Source organism: Nilaparvata lugens, chromosome X (genome assembly GCF_014356525.2).
Source record: "Nilaparvata lugens isolate BPH chromosome X, ASM1435652v1, whole genome shotgun sequence".
NCBI lineage: Eukaryota > Metazoa > Arthropoda > Insecta > Hemiptera > Delphacidae > Nilaparvata > Nilaparvata lugens.
This window is the reverse complement of record NC_052518.1, coordinates 104,124,921-104,143,322: the sequence shown is the minus strand read 5'-3', so window position 1 is coordinate 104,143,322 and position 18,402 is coordinate 104,124,921. Positions and strand designations below refer to the sequence as shown.

Here is an 18,402-nt window from a genome sequence, read left to right as displayed (position 1 = left end):
AGTGATATAGGAAATGTTGAATGTTTGCAGAGGAAATGCCAAACATGCAAGAGTACTGACATTCCATATTTAATATTTGAAAATGACACATTAGTGTCTTTCTACAAATGGCAAGTGAAAAGTGAGTCAATAATTGACAAGAAGAAGAATTCACATATTGTGAGACACATAGTGAAAGAAAGAGTTAATCTTATAGCTGCAGATGCTCTTAAAATTTTTGAAAAAGACTACAAAATTTTTTTATTCCATGAAGGGAATGTAATTCACCAATTCCGAGCAATCAGAGCTCTAAAGGCTCAACTGAAGGAAGATGAGGTTCTGATACACTGTGATTTCAGTGAGAATTATTCCATGAAATATGCCTCAGAAATCCAAGCGTTTCACTTTGGAAGTAGTCGACAGCAGTACACTCTTCACACATCACAGATTTAGTTTAGGAGAGATGTCTATGGTAATTTAAGTACTCAATCCATGTGCACTCTCTCTGAAAGCCTAGATCATGGCCCTGCTGCAGTGTGGTTTTTGGTTTCATCAAGCAAGTAATTCCAAGGCTGAGAGTGATTCATTTTCTAACTGACAGTCCAGCGACCCAATACAGGAACAAGACTATATTTTATCTCCTTGCTCAAGGTCTACAACATTTGGTTAGTTTTTCAGTTGTAACATGGAACTACATGGAGGCTGGACATGGTAAGGGTGCTCCAGATGGAGTAGGAGGGTGCCCAAAGAGAACTGCTGATGCAATTGTTGCTCAGGGTCAGGATATTGGCAGCTTCCAACGTTTTGTAGAAGTTTTAAAAGAAAATGTACGGAAGGTAGACATTCACGTAATTGATGGCAAGGAGATTGAGTTGATAAAGGCCATTCTACCATCAACAATCCCTCCCTTTCGAGGTACTATGCAGGTGCATCAAGCTGTTTACATGAAAGACCACTCAAAGAAATTGTCTATGAGATCATTGAGCTGCTTCAACTGTTTCAACTGCAACCATCATTCTCTAGGATGACATGATCTTTCATCTGAAGAGCCATATGAACATTTGGAAATGTCTATCAATTGTGACATCGAACCAGTCACATTTCTAAGTGTGGATCACCAGGAACAAGACTCCAGCACCGCTCAAGAATTATTGGAAGGTTCAGCTCAACCCTCAACCTCAGCTTAACAACCGTCAACTTCAGCTCAACCATCATATTTGTATACTCCAGTAACTTATGTCTTAGCTACATTTCACAGTGAAGTTAAGAAGAATTCACTGCTACATTTCCGATATGTGTGTTGCATTGAAAAAATCAACGAAGATGGAACCATTGTTTTGAATGGGATACGAAGCTACCAGAGACTAAAGAACCAATTTGTAGTTAAAGAAAACGACTGATGTGTGGTTGATCCTGCTGACATTGTGCAAGTCCTTCCTCAGGCAAATTTCATCATGAAAAACAGGAAAATAATTAATTAATTTCCATTCAACATTGATATCAATGAACAGTAAAAGACCTCACGTTTGCAATCTCTAAAATATTATTTTTAGTATCAAATTATTTTTGTAACATTTAAATCCTTTTTTTCCAGTGAAAATGCACGTTTCTGTAGGTGGAGACAATTGTTTTGTGCTGGAATAGCACATTTTCAATCCGAACAGAGACTGAGATAGTCTTCAGTCTCTGTTCGGATTGAAAATGTGCTATATCAGCACATGTATTTTCACTAGAAAAAGAATTCGAATGTTACATTAATATTCAGTGAACACGTGATGTATAAACAACAGCACAAATTATTTTTATCTCATGATTTAGTGACATTATTATTATTATTTTCGATTATTTCTATTCAGAATTAGGTTTTTTGAAATTGTCACAATTGTCTATCACATAACTCACACATTTCAATAATGAGATAGACTAATAGTTTTGGTTTCTATTCTTTAAATATACTTAGTTCAGTTTTCAATATTGTGTCATACTTGAATTTTCTCTCTCCCTACAACCTCTTATCTCTCCCTACAACTTGAAAATTTTTTAAATTATTATTTCATGAACTAATCATCAAAGTATGTGCCGCTTCCAGGGGATCTCAAGGGGCACATACTACAATACAATAACAAAAGAAAAAGTGTTAAGTGTGTGGAATTTGATGAAAAAAAATTGAGCTGTGAATAACCCATAATTTGAGAATGACCCATAACGAATTGGAAATTGCCCTTGAAGAAAAATCAGGAATGTGTGACGAAAATGAAACACTCAAATCGAATCAGTCTCAAATGGATTACAACTATTGAGGTTCTCGAATGTGATAATGCTCTTCTTAGAGCAAAAAATAAGGCTTTAGAGATTGAGGTGGCGGGCTTGAGAAATTTTTACTCACCTGGAGATACCATAGTTGACACATCATTAAATTTAAGTGAGATAAGATTAGATAACTCATTCAATGCTCTCCAACAATTTACGCACTCTGGTAAGTTCGAAAAAGATAATGAGAGGACAGTGAAGAAGGACGAAATAAAAAAGAAAACAAGAAGATCACACAATACACCTAGAAATAAACAATATAAGAAAAAGGTTTTAGTACTATCTGATAGTCACGGAAGGGACATTGGGTGGGATCTAAATAGGGAGTTGGGGGGAGTTGGGTTCGAGGTGACGGTTTAAGTAGACCAGGGTGCTCCTTTAATGCAGTAACGCGCGAAATTTCAGAATTTCATTCATGACGACACTGTTATAGTTTTAGGAGGTACAAATGATGTAGTTGACGGAGCGGTTCAGCCTACCAATTTGGACTTCAAACCAATATTAGAAACAGCCAAGCGTGCAAAAGTAGTTGTTTCAACTATTCCGTTTAGTTACGACAAACCGCTTATGAAACTCAATGTTAGCAAGTTGAATAAGTTGATATCTCAGAGATTTGAAAGTCATGATAATATTGATACGTTGGATTTGAGTAGCTTTGAAATGAACGATTACACACGTCATGGACTACATTTTAATAAACAAAGAGAGAAGCCAAAGCTTGTTCAATTGATCAACAATTATTTTATAGATAGAAATGTACGTGGTGATAGTTCCACAGATTGTAATTGAACGCTCAAATCAGTCTTGACAATTCCAGCAGTAGACGCATCCCAGTATTGAATGGTGACAATGCGTTCGATTTTTTATAGGTAGTAACATTTTTCACGTGAACTGCCAGGGTCTTTCAAGTGCAAAATTAGACCTGGAATTGTTTTTGTCGGATAGAAATGAGAATTTTGATTTTTTTTATGTTTTACGGAGCACTAGTCAAAGGAAGGAGAATTATATGTTTTTTCCCTGCCAAGCTATGAATTAAAAGCACAGTATAATAGAAAATTTAAAAAAAGGGGAGGATCATGTATTTTTGTTCGTGGGAATCTGTCTTTAGTTCTCATCGAAGAAAAGATGTTGAGTCGCTGGCAACCGAAGGCTCTTTTGAAATTTCAGCTGTGGAGTTTAAGTTGAAATCTATGATTAGTAAGATTATTGTTTTATGTAGCCCTATATATCGAGCACCGAATTCTGATTTCACTGTATTCATCGAACTTCTCAGAACAGCTATTGCTAAAATAAAAAATATTTTGCATTTGTGGAAATTTTAATGTGAATTATTTGACCAATAACAGAGATAAAAGACTACTGGAGAACCTTCTAGCCACTTTCCAAATAAACAAAGTAGCAAACTGACCAACTCGAGTTTCTCAGAAAAGTGCAACAGAAATTGATTATATTATAACTAACTATCCAATAGACTATACTCTATCAATTGACTAGTTCAGACGTGATTTGTGAACTAGATCATTCGTGAAATTCAAATCCCTAAGCCGATTCTTTCCTCTATTATATTTTAGATAATGAAAGGTTTGCTAGCCAAATCATTGACTAAGTGAGAAACATTCCATTACAATGGAACTAGAGCTGCCCCAGTATCTTAATAGGAGTAGATTCTAAAAGATCTTAAAAGATTCTATTTCAAAATTAAAAGAGGTTATTAAAGATTCTCTTTAAAGATTCCATGACTGAACGTGATATATAAGAGACCTACTGAACGAGATTAGATAAATTGATTCAACAAGAAAACAGGGTACTATAATACTATTTTATAAATAAAAATAAGTACCCCTGAATAGGATGATTCAACAAGAATACAATATGAAATACTCTTGAATCCTCACAGAATAACTTACTAATAAGTTGGCACATTGAGGATGATTCTATGTTCTTTGCTAAGCTAAAAGTATACACATCGACATATACAATCTTCTTTGGTACAAAGTGAAAGTGGTTTTTCAATTAATGATTTCATTTAGATAATATTATTAATTAGTTGATTTGAACTTTGACACAAACTATGATATCTTCTCGAATGAATATATTTTACAGTAAATAGAAAAGGAAGGAGAAAGTAACTGAACTGAGAACAGTTTATAAAATGTTATGTTAATTGCAATAGATTCAAAGTAATTTCGAACTGATGAATGAAATTTTTAGTTTTAAGATCTGTTTGCAAAGAATATTAATCGATCAGTACTGTGTCTACACACAGTATTTATAAAATTGTTTAGATCAAAGTAACGTCAAATACTTTTTAAGTGCCATTTCCAACCTTTAACATGGCGATTTATAGTAAATATTACAATTAGACCCATAACTATCTATGAATTATTTTCAAATCTACAATTATTACATAGATACATAGAAGACTATACAAGTTGGAGAACACGGGAAATTTCCATACCAAAATTGAAAAATAAATACAAATCGACGTAGAACAAAACGACTTACTAAAAGAAGTTTATCTAATGCCACTCCTGCGGTAGATTCCTGTCTCACAAGTGAGTCTGAAACATACAATAGAGAATTACACATTAGTTGAGCCAAATAACAAAAATAAAAAAAAATTATTTATTACAATAAATAATAATGAATAAAAATAATACGAGGGCTATTTTTTTCAACTTCCGATGTGGTATAAAAAAGAAACGAGTGAGAGTAATTGAATGAATTTATTATCAAAAGTTATTTACATTATTAGTTACTTCTCAACATAGTCACCATTCAGATTGAGGCATTTTTCATACCTGGGTACAAGCTTCTTAATACCTTGTTCATAGAATTTAGCCGCCAGTGATTTGAGGTGGTTTTTCACAGCATCTTGCAGCGCATCGTCTGTTCGGAAGCTCTGCCCTCCTAGCATTTTCTTCAGTTCCGGGAAAAGGTGATAGTCGCTTGGTGCTAAGTCTGGGCTATACGCCGGATGGTCAAAAACGTCCCATTTAAACCCGTCAAGAAGACGCTTCGTCACAGCAGCACTGTGAGGACGGGCGTTGTCATGAATGAGCACCACTCCCGATGAGAGCATTCCTCTCCTTTTATTCTGCACAGTTCCTCTCCAATCACGCACTGCACTGTCACTCATAAAGCTTTCACCATATACTCGTTTCATTCTATGGTGAATTTCTGCTGTGGATAACCCTTCAGCTTGCAATAAACGAATTACACTTCACAACTCACACTTGGCGGGAGATTCTATCCCATTGACCATGTTTATGTGTCGCTAGATGAACTGGTAATGACGACAGATGGCCGAAAACGAGTGAGGTTATAGTGTGAGATGTGACTAGTCAGCTGCCGCGATTGTTGGCCAATGCCGCTCGCATTGCCATCTAGCAGCACGATCGGAAGTTGAAAAAAAATAGCCCTCGTAAAAAAGTTCCACCGAGACCCAAGTATTAGTTATGTTATAGTGAAGTCCACGTTATAATGACAGTATTTGATTAACATTGGTGTTGCTATCCTTATCTATCAGTTGACAAAGCAGGTAGCGCTATCCTTGTCTAGCTCCACAAAGTTGCCAGATCGTTGTTTAGAAGTTTTAAAAGCTTTGGCACAACAATCTGAGCTTCAAATCAACATAAAATTAAGTTATTCGGTAGGTATTTTATTTTATTGAATGAAAAAGACTAAGAAATTGTCAAAAACCACATATTTATTGATACTTAGAAAGAACGGTTTCGGTTGAATAATAACTGTGGTTTTTGACAATTTCTTACTTAGTCTTTTTGATTTAATATGAATAATTGTACACAAAAAGTATTCTATTTTAATTTCTCAATTATGCGACTTGATGTCTATTCAAGTATTTTGATAGAATCAAAATGAAACAAGGCGGATGACCTGAAGATTATTAGTTTATATCCGTACAGTCACTGTCAAAAGTGAAAATAACATATTTCTGGCAAACTGACAACATTGCAAAGCTAGAAACGTATAGCGCTATCTGCTTTGTCGAATGATAGAAAATGATAGCAATACCATTGTCAATCAAATACTGCCATTATAACGTGGACCTCACTATATAAATTATTGTTGTGTAGCTACAAATCAGGTATAAATGGTAGAATCAAGCCATGAATAAAACAACATCAAAAGCATAGGTTCATCAGCTCATACAAAAAATTAGGTGAGAGGAAATGAAAAACAAAAACAATAAATTTGTAGAAAACAAGGAATGTAGCTGCACAGTTATCCAATTTAGTTCAGCTAAAGATAAGAACCTAGTTTAGTATGAATGTCTATTACTTTGACAAGGAATTTTCTTTAATGAGCATACAAGAAATTTTCACAATCGGTAGCAAAAAGTTTGTCAGTTTGTCAATAGCATTTACTGTGGTCATACTGCTGTCATATTGTTTAAAGTTACTATGAATTCTACTCAGTTAAATTGGACTACAGAAAACGTGAGTGTGAGTTAGTATTCAGAGATTGAATAGTATAATGTGAATATACATTTTTTAATTAAGGATAGTATATCTACTTTTGTCTATATAAGTTTGTTAACTATTGTTTCTTGTCATATTTAAAATCAAGATTTATTGGAATATCATAAATACATTAACCCCTTCTTCATGTAAATACGAAAATTAATGCTGAGATACTGATTTGAAGATAGAATTTGGAATAGTACTGTTAGGGCCGTTTGCACAGTATAGATTGCTAAACTCGATTAAGTTAATCGAGTTCAAGTTAATTTGAAAGTTTAAAATTGAATCGGTTTTCTCAGTGTATTTACTAATCCAGTTTAAGTTAAACTAGTTTAGCGTCAAGTTGGTAATAGGATGTCATTGTTTATAATATCAGGAAGGCCGATTTTTACAGGAAATTTGTTATTTGTTTACAAACCATCAGTGAATTGAGGTTATGTAGCTACTATTTTAGTATTTTCTTGTTCTTGTTCAAAATCCACAGAGCTGTAAGCTGTACGGTTATAAAAGTGAAAAGCGATCAAGAAATTCTTTAAAAACTTATGTTTAGTTGGCACCAGAAAATATATTTTAGAATGTAGGATAAAAAAGTTATTTTGTTACGTTTGAATCTACTACGGTCTTCCTCGTTTATTAGAAATCTCTCGAAAGCAATATATCTCAGTTATGAGTTATTAAAAACATGTTTTCTAATCGAAGACCGCTGTAAAAAATTGTCTTAATTTCTATCAAGTGGTTTATTCAATCAAAATACTCAATTGGCAGTTGCTGTACTCAAGCAAAACAGTTAAAAAAATTCTCTATCCCAGAAATTAAAATTATTTGTTTTTTCCCCAATTTTTCTCGGTTTCAAAATTTCTTCGCAGTCATCTCTATCAATCGCATTGAAAACTTCTATCAATTCCTCCATTACAATTATTTTTACATTCGAATAATGATTCACTATAACCTAAATTAATAATAATTATCGTCTACAGAAGCATTAAAAACAACCGTCGAAAAATAATTTACTATCAGCTGTTTCCCCATCAAATCTTTACAGATGTCAAGTTAATCCAAATTATTTGGTTTAAACCTCCTGCTTTGGAGGTTTAAACTTTCCCAGAGTTTAAACTCAATAGGCCTACAGAGTTTAACCTGATACTGTGCAAACGGAATTATAGTTTAAACCAAAAAAAATCCAGATTTGGTTTAAGCTTTAGCTTAAACTTACACTGTGCAAACGGCCCTTGAAATTCAATTCTTTCCAAATATTCATGATAAAATAGTTCTCTGAAGGTGGGTTTTCGCTTGTGGGTAAACTTCCGCAGTCGACGACAACAGGCATTGTTGTCTGAAGAAATTCATAACTGTCCAAATTTCAAGTGTGCTGTTCCCATAGCTCTTCGTGATCCAAGAATCAAAAAATTTCGAATAATATCAACATATTGCCATTTAAAAGTATAAACTTGACCTCCCCCATTAAAATCAATTGAACATGATCTTTTAGGTTATTTAGACAAATTTAAATCTATTAAAAAGCCTATGACAGGGTGCCCAGGCAAGAGATTTGGCGAAGTATGAGAGGAAAAGGTGTGTCAGAGAGGTATGTTCGATTGGTAAAGGAGATGTACAAGCGAGCCATCACTCGAGTGAGAACCAGTGTGGGAAGGACCCAAGAGTTTTCTGTGCAAGTTGGCCTTCACCAGGGTTCAGCACTTAGCCCATATCTGTTTGATCTGCTCATGGATGTCGTGGGTGCTGCAGTCAAGAGGCCAGCACCATGGTGCATGCTATTTGCAGATGACATCGTGCTCTGTGAACCTACCAAAGATCATTTGGAAGAAAGGCTGGAAAGCTGGAGGAAGACTTTGGAGGAAAGGGGACTGAAAATTAGCCGATCAAAAACAGAGTACAAGGTAATGAGAAACAATGATGGGCTACCCTTACAGCTTGAAGGAAACCAACTCCAACCAGTTGCAAGTTTTAAGTACCTGGGTTCAAGTGTACAGAGAGGGCTTGATGTAGAAATACAGCATAGAATAAATTGTGGATGGATGAACTGGAGAAAAATGAGTGGTGTTCTTTGTGATAAGAGAGTGAATTGTCAAATGAAGGGAAGTGTATAGATCAGTTGTGAGGCCAGCTACGTTGTATGGAACAGAAACATGGCCCATTTCAAAGAAACAGGAACGAAAGATGGAAGTGACTGAGATGAGAATGTTAAGATGGATGTGTGGGGTTACAAGAAGAGATAAAATAAGAAATGAATTGATCAGAGGCACTGTAAAAGTTGGACCACTGGGAAAGAAAATGCAGGAGACAAGGATGAGGTGGTTTGGGCATGTGCAACGACGGGAGGAGGATAATGTTGGACGAAGAGTGCAGGATTTGGTTTTGGATGGTGTGAGAGGACGAGGTAGACCTAGGATGAGGTGGGGAGATAGAATAGCGGCTGACTTGCGGGAGAGTGGTTGGAGGAGAGAGCAAGCATTGGATAGGGCTTTGTGGAGAGGCAGACTAAGAGGAAGGAATGCCGACCCCATTTAAATGGGATAAGGCACAGCCAAAGTAGAAGAAGACAAATTGAAATCTACCCAATGTGAGATCCTCACCCTGTCGTGATCGACGACGGCATTTACGCACAAACGAAAACCCAACTGAAGTAAATTTTTAAATAGAACAAAACCTCTACTGTTTAAAATATACTAAACACCTAATAATTATTATTCATTGATGAAGCAGGTTTTACATTTAATATTTTGAAAACTAAGTTATTGTAAGCCAATATAGTAAACCGTATTGCTATTGAAAAAATCTCAATAACACAAATATTATTATATCATAACTCGTATTGTTACCTTGAATTAGTATAAACTTATCATGAATACACATAACATACATATTTAGAGCTTTTGTGTGATATATGCTGTGATGTGAACTTGACCATACTTTGAACACAATAAATGTGTTCAATAAAATGTTCAAAGTTATTAATTATTTTTAGGAACAGAAGTTTTGGGTTAGCAGCCCTTTTTTAATGTCTTGATGTCTGGGTCGTTGACTGGTGCCAGATAGACCGCGTCGATCTTTAATCGACGATAATAAGACGATCGGTAATTCCGATATTTTAATTTCTTATCCAATGCATAAATTAATAAAAAATTCGCATGCAATTAAAAAAAGTGCTGAATAAGAAAAACCTATTAACTAATTAATTTACCTACCCAAGTTTCAAATGATTATTACTTGAAGATCCAATCGCTCCAGGACATAGCCTACCGTATAACCTATACATTTTGTTCACTATAAATTTCTTTTTATAGTGAAGTGGCCCTGTGGAATCTCTGATGATAGTTATTATTAAACGATGAGAATTATTTGTTATCATTAGTATTTGAATAAATGCAATATCCCAGTAATTTCCATCTGTACTCTGATGATAGGTTAACTTCACTGAGGTGAGGAAACTCAATTTCGACGACTTTTTATCCATATCAAATAAAGTGGATAAAATGAACACAAAACTAGATTCAGTTAGATCTTTTAATAATGATCTATTAGAGAATTTAATGAACTTCAACTTGAAATGTATGAGTATGTTTGAACGTGAACAGTGTCAGAGCACGTTGCTTTGTATGTACGTTTAAAAACTTTAAGGTTAGGATTAGAACAGTTACTTGTCGACTTTGAAAGTCGATAAAGAATATCGATCTGGTAGATTATCGACAAATGGCGAATATCGACCTGATGACGTAGCCAAAAACAATGACGATTCAAATAAACAATATTTTTATTTCTACAACACCCAAATGAAGTTGATTGAGTTGATTCAATGAATTCAAATTCTCGTTTTTCTCCTTCCACTGCATCACACGATACCTGATCAATAGTTTGAACTGGAGTTCAAACCGTAGATCCGTATATTGTGCTTAGAGCACAATATATTATATTATCCGTAATGTGCTTTTTTATTTTTTAAATTGGATCATCTTCTTCAATATAATTGTTAAGATCCTTATAAGAGTGAGAAAAAGTGGTAACTGAAATTTCAAAGTGGTCTAATGAGCGAGTAGGTTGTTGAATTGCAAACTTTCCAGATCATAAACGATTTCGACTATATAACTTAATTGGAATTTCTCTCAAAAATTCAAAAGATGTATCTTTCCTAAACTAAAACATTTTATTCCCCATATCGTTCATAAATAAAGAAGAAACATTTTTTTACATTCGATAACTTGTTTATTTTGGCATTAATCGCGAAAAACGCATATTAGAACAAAGCCACTGTAAAAAAAACTCCAATGGAAAATTCTAAACCGTTTATGATTTGGAAAGAAAACGGAATCTGGAAAGTTAGCACTTCAACAACCTATAACTCGCTTATTAGACCACTTAAAAATTTCAGTTGCCACTTTTTGTCACTCTTATAATGATCTTAACAGTTATATTGTGGAAGATTATCCGCATTAAATAGGGTAATAAGCTCGGTGTAGGCCTACCGAACAGCCTTAAGCCTTAAGGACAGAATTCAGCAAAACGAAAACTTGGTTTGAGCGCCAAATAAACAAAAATTCATATTACAAGACCAATTCAAAATCATCAGACTTCAACTGTCGTTCAAACTAAGTTTTCGTTTTTGATGAATTTGTGCCTAAGGCTCAACTCACACTTAGGCGACTCAGGTCGAGAAGAGACTCGACTATAGTCGAGAGCATGTGTTTCCAAATGGTGACTTCGTGGAGACTAGAATCGACTGGTCTGAGTGTCACCATTTGAAAACACATGTTTTCGACTAGAGTCGAGTCTCTTCTCGACCTGAGTCGCAGATAGTGCGGTGGTGTACCATGATTCTTGGAGTGGTTCCACAGTGGTGCACCATGATTCATGGTGTGGCACCACATTGATGTGGAACCACTCCAAGAATTATGGTACACCACCGCACTATCTGTTTGGTGTCCAGATCAGTGGAGGCAGTCATTTTCAACATAACGCAAGTCCTTCTTCAAATATTCTGAGGCCCGGTAGCACAAAAGCCGGTTAAATTTTAACCGTGATTAACTTTACGAGATCCAATCAGAGAAAGCGTTTTTGAAAAGACGGCTTCTCTGATTGTTTCTCGTGGAATTAATCACGGTTAAAGTTTAACCGGCTTTTGTGCAACTGGCAAAGAATAATAATCTTCAAAATCTTAAAATAATTATTCCTGAACCGAATATTAAGTTGAGTGGCGAAGCAGTGATGAGTGATTTCAGAATCTAATAATATTTGGACAACATCAAAATTTTATCAAAATTTAGGAGAGAAATCTTACAGGCTCAGCCAAGTTTTCCTCTATGGTCATAATTATATTATGATTATAGTGTTTTGTACAATGAATAAAATAAAAATACTTTTTAAGGCTGTGCAAAGGCTAAAAATAAACTTTCTACTCGTGATATTTTTCAAAGTTTTTCGATTTGTACATCATCAATCAACCTATCAAAATGAAAAAGTTTTCTCAGGAAAACATTTTTTCTCCGATCATTACTTTTTGAGATATGAGCCTCTGAAGTTTGAATGTTTGGGACAGAACATTTCAAATTCGGTAAGATATAAATCCATGAGATTAAGAGGATGGATTCTTCATGGTATTGTTGATCTAGTAAAATAAAAATTTTCTGAAAATGTCAATTTTTGAAAAAGTTAATTCAATTTAACTTTTAATTAAAATTTCAATTTTAATTAATTCAATTTACCAAAAATAACTCAACTAAATGTTATTTTTGGTAATTTTTATAAGTTGAATAAATATCTTGAAAATTTATATTCTCAGAAAATTTTTGCTTTAATTTGAAATGTTCTGTCCCAAAAATTTAAGCTTTAGGCGCTCATATCTCAAAAAGTAATGATCAGAAAAAAATGTTTTCTTGAGAAAACTTTTTCATTTTGATAGCTTGATGATATACTAATCGAAAAACTTTGAAAAATATCACGAGTAGAAAGTTTATTTTTAGCCTTTGCACAGCCTTAATAGTTGGCAGTTGGTTCCGTGGTCTCAGTGCTAACTAATCACTCACATAAAGCTGCGTTTACATTGATCGTTTTCTTAAATAATAATTTTTCAACGTTTGAGTTAAATGGGCGATTTTGAAAGCTTGAAATCAAGTTTACTTGAACTCAAGTTTTCATAACCTTAAAAGTATTCTTCTTCACATCATTTATTCAATCATTTAGAATCACAAACTTCTAGAAAAGTAGCTCAGGCTTAAGCCCAAAACGGTTCCAATTCTACATTCTAACAGTTCAAATGTATCCACATTAACATCCACAGTAACAAAAATACCACAATTTGTTATTCATGAAGCAAAGTAGTATAAGATTGAAGATGATGGAAAAAGTAAACCCAAAAAAGAAACATATAAATGACAAGAAACAACCACACATAAAAACATGTAAAGTTAGAACATATACAAAATGGATGGTGTAAATTCAGGTCTGGTGTAAGAGTTTTCAGGTCACAACTGATCAATTTCAGGGCCTCTGACATGACCAAACGACTGATTTTTAGGCAGCCGGGACCGACGGTAACGTGTCCATCCAAAACAAAATGTAATTAATAATACTTTTACCTCTCTCTCATTTTAATATTATTTTCTGTTTTTGCGTGATAATACATATAATGTCATCCCTGGTAATGGTAAACCAACACCCAATAATTCTACCACATTGTAGGTTAAAAGATATTCAATTTTTTAAATGGTTTGTAATCAACACACACTTGAGATGCGAGAGAATTTTGTGAGTCATAGAGAACAAATTTCAACTGAATAGGAAGACTAGATATTGCTGTTGTTCTTATTCAGTATGGATAACTATCTTCTCCTTCACAGCTACCCAGAAAGTGAAAAAAACAACAATTTAAATCCTGTCGAATCGTCGGAAAATTGATTTGTAAAATGTGAGATGTCTGTCTATGAGTGAAGAGATTATCATCGCAAAAATTTAGTTTATTCATTTCAAGTTTGATGATTTTTACCACAGATTATGAGATTTATTTCACAGACAAATAATTGTCTGAGAACTCATTCTGCAGGAAAAGAGTCACTGTCAACATAAAATTATGAGAACAAAAAATGTCTAATGTTAAGAGCGCACAGTTTCCCCTGTATAAAGTCATGACTGGGGCGGCAAGATTGGAGATGCTACGCTCCAGACTACTAGAAAACATTGGAAAACAGTTGACCATTGCTCCTCATATCAATTTCCCCAATGAAATCAATTGGGATGATGTCAATTCAAACAAATCGATAGAAACATGGCTTTGTGTTGGCATCAAAAACTCCTACATCAACTATATTTGGTTACTCTTAACTAACCAACTGTTCAAAATATACAATAAATATGCTGCCTGATTTGAACAAGATCATAGAAACTGCGGAATCCAATGGTGTCCAAGATGTGCATCTAAGAGAAACATAGTTTCGTGTTGACATCAAAAACTCATACAGTGGTTACTCTTGGTTGTTCTAATACAAAATATACAACAATAAACATGTATGATACTACTTGGAATAAACAAAACTAAATAAACTGCTGAATCCAAGTGTGTGAGCCTGTGAATATTCAAGGCTTCATGTGGAGGCTCCATTTTTTTTGTTGTAAATATTCAACATTTTAGATGCTCTATAAAATTCTTAGTCTCCCATAAAATTGTTGTAGTTCTAACACGAGCTACGTCACCTAGCCCAAATCTTCTAAATTACCAGCTACTTATTAATATTTGGTTATATATTCTATTTTAATATGAAACTCAATGTTGGAGTGGCATTTTTGACGACATTTTAGGAAGAGTGGAGAAGATTCCGAGTTGGGAAATTATGATTACAGTGAGCAATCATTCGTATTGGAAAGGGAAACAAATTAACAAGTTACTTGATTAACAACAGATCTGAATTTATTTTTATAACACGAATCTGAATTATAGATACATTATTACTTGTACTGAAGTTATACAAGATAAAAAAGTAACAAATGGAAAGGTGCAGTAGATTATTCCATGTTAAAAATATATTAAATCTCTTCTAGTTTTAATGCGTTACAATTTAATATCAGCAGTTACAAGACATCCAGAAATTCATTAATGAAAGATAATTAATGGAAATGTTACTTGCTTATTGTAGGCTACCATCTTATAAAAGGGCGAATACTAAACATGTAGCTACAATTAAGAAATGAAGTACACTGCACATTGAATAAGACAATTTAAACAACATTGGCAGAATCCTCAGTTATTGTTGCGTCATCAAAGCCAACTGAATGGGTTCCCTCAGCATTATCTGATTATGACTGCAAAAAACAAAAATAACCATTACACTAACAAATGTACCATTCATTTCACCCTTAGCTACAACGAGACTGTTCCACTGCTAAAACATCTTTAAATATTAAGGTTGTTAGGATTATAACTACCTACACGTTGTAGATAATAGGTTAGAATTTAATTATGAGGTTATGTACAGGATTCGCTACCGGAAAAAACTTTTTTATAAATATTTTTTTGAAGCATAAGACTTGTTAGGACTACAACTATAGGTTACAGATGATAAGTTAGAATTCAATTGTGAGGTTATTTAAAGGATTCACTACCGGGCAAAAGCTATTCTTTTTATATTAATTATATATTTTTTGTTTTAAGGATTTAAAATTAAATTTTTAATGGAAATAGAATGATTTATTCATCTGCCAGGGGAACTGGAAGATTCTGCAGTTATGCTTGCATAGCATGATGGAAAATATCATAATCATCTTACATCCGAGGGTTCGCCTATTGCCTGTTCCGACTTACAAACAGCTTATTTTTATTTGGGTTGGTCTATAAATTCACATTTTATATTGTATATAACATTCCATGAAATATTTAAAAGTTAAAGTTATGACTTGATTGTCTTCTTTTTACAAATTAATTGTTCTCGACTGACTAATAAATTGATTCGGCAGAATATCAGGTCACAGACATCACGTTTTTGGATGTTAAAAAACAGCAAAATTCAATAAATCCTCAGCTAATATTATGAGTATTATCTTAGACCAGTTATAGAATAGACACGGCCCATTGTATATTCATACTGAAAGCCAACATCTACTGCCATATCACCATATCGTGACGTCAGCATCGGATAGAAAACTTTTCTGCAGAGTTTGTTTACATTGTTTTCTATCCGATGCTAGATGGCTTCAGAGGCTAGACTTCCCAGCGTGTCTATTCTATAACTGGTCGAAGAGTGTTATGATCGTCGATCAATCAGCAAACAAACAGCAATATTAGCACTGTTTTCTATAGAAACCATTGTATTTCGCGAGATATTCAACTTGAGACAATTGAGACTAAAACTGCAACAAACTTAAAACAGAAATTTCTTGTCACTTGAAGATCTGTTTTGGTTGTAAGCTTTAATTCCAAGGTTTGTGAGGCTGTACTCCCTCTTATAGCCGACGGTGTTTACTGTTTTCCCGTATATTTATCCAACTGAAATAGTTGATTTGAGGTTATTAATATCTGAAATCAGCATACACAGGACAATCCTAAACCTTCAACAAAATGTTGTCGAGATTGGAGATAACATTCATATAAATTTACTATAATCGAGAGGGTTACTTGCCAAATCTTCTCCTTTCACAAGATAAAAAAGGGGTTCTGTGGTTAGAGGATACATTCAGAAAAATATAATAAAATTCCAATGATTATACAGTCTCCCGACAGATAAATTTGTAATGGAAAGGCAAGGTCATGTAATGGAATAACACACGGCCATTAATGGTGGCTCTCTGGTTTCCCATTGGTGACCCCGCCTGGTCGCCTAATTTAATACGGGCTTGAAGCTTCCATGATAGAATGACTCAATATAAAATAGAGATCATTTAAACTGTACACTACTAAAATATAGTGAGGTCCATGTTATCATATCAGTGGAGAAAGATGGAACAGTGTTGCCGATTCTCTGCCTTCTATAGAGGATAGCTGATAACAGTAAATCTGATGTAATATTCAGTGTTATAGTGAGGTCCACGTTAAAATGGCAGTGTAGAAAGATAGGAGAAAAACGTTGCCAAGTCTCTCCATTTTTCCACTGAGTGTACACAGCTATTACTCAATTCATCCCATTAAATTTGATCTAATAATAATTATCATTTCCTTAATAAAATAATCAATTTAATGTCAAATTAATCAAGAAAATATATTTTTTCATAATTTGATTCAAAAATTTGCTTTCATAACTGAGATCAGATTTCTATTTTTATACAAATCTGAAATGGCGGCTGATTTGAAAAGCTGTGGTACAAGAATCTGAATTTCAAAACAACAGAAATTAAGTTATTTTGTAGATCTTCTATTCCAATTTCTTTTAAAAATAATAGAAAAATAGAAATCCTATCAAAAGAAAGTAATTTCAATGGAAATAATTCTGAAATAGCCTTTCAATATTATTTATACCAGTACGAGTAGGTCTAACCTATACGTGTAGCCTAACTGAAGCATGGATAGAGTCTAGGATGGTTAGTTATCAACTTTTAAAATGTCATTTCAGGTATTTCAATTTGTTTTTCTCATATGGTAATGTCTAAAAATAATTTCATTGTTTCAAAATACATTTTAAATCAATTATACGACTTGTGTACTCAAGTATTTTGATAGAATGAAGAAAAAAATAGCGGCTGAGATTTGTTTGTCTACTTTTGTACAGTCACTGTCAAAAGTAAAAATAAAATATTCTGGCAAACTGACAACATTGCTAAGCGAGAGAGAGATATAGCTATCTGTTTTGTTGTATGATAGAAAAGGACAGCAACAGTATTGTCAATCATACACTGCCATTATAACGTGGACCTCACTATAATTCTTGTTAGAAATAATAAATTACATTTTATTCACCAATAATTTATATTTTTCAAGGATTTAATAATATATTTTTATAATTGAGATTGAATATTTTTTATTGATTGAATTAATAAAAACAAACTAAAAACTTGTAGTACCCTTTATTAAAAACTTTAAAATATTTTAAAGTTTTTAATAGGGGTACTACAAGTTTTCATATTGTTTTTATTAATTTGAACAAAAGTAGCCCATATAAGTGAAATGATTAATTATAGTTCAACATTGTTAAAAACGATCTAGCAACGTTGCGGAGCTGGAAAAGGATAGTGCTATTTGTTTTGTGGTATGTTGGAAAAGGATAGCAGCACCAATGTTAATCAAATACTGCCATTATATCGTGGACCTCACTGACGGGACTCAAGAGCCTGATATGCTGACAATGGATGAAAATTTTCAAAGACTTTGGATCAGGGTACATTATTATAAGATTTCAAAAAGTGCCGATTTTCTAAATTTCCTTCAAGTTAAAATCACGAGATTGCAGAACAAGAAATTAAGTTTACCTCTGGGATTGGAAAACTCATGTTTCATGTTTATCGCAGGCTAAACGGGCCAATAAGCTTGACATTAATATATTTTGAGCAACATATAATCTTGAGAATTTTTTTATAAATCTATATTTTGGACAACGACATGCATGTAATTAATCAATCATTTATTTCAATAGAGTAGAAATTATAAGGAGGCGAGTGAAACATGACAATAAAGAGTGTATAAAATATGAATTATTGA

The 18,402-nt window shown here is 33.6% G+C and overlaps 1 protein-coding gene across 9 annotated transcripts in view; it reads right to left on the bottom strand.

Moving 5' to 3' along the window:
- Positions 1-2,964: 2,964 nt before the first annotated feature.
- LOC111044940 (phosphatidylinositol 4-phosphate 5-kinase type-1 alpha) overlaps positions 2,965-18,402 on the bottom strand; it is a 153,881-nt gene continuing 138,443 nt past the window's right edge. For 5 of the 9 annotated variants that reach the window (XM_039442921.1, XM_039442919.1, XM_039442924.1 and 2 more), the window contains one exon: positions 2,965-4,850. Coding sequence is in view for 7 of the 9 variants with exons in the window: in XM_039442919.1 (XP_039298853.1) it covers positions 4,839-4,850 (12 nt within the window). In the remaining 2 variants the exon portion in view is untranslated. Of the gene's footprint in view, positions 4,851-14,666; positions 15,081-18,402 lie in introns of those variants that run through there. The other 4 variants (XM_022330206.2, XM_022330212.2, XM_022330207.2 and 1 more) reach the window with 1 other exon arrangement.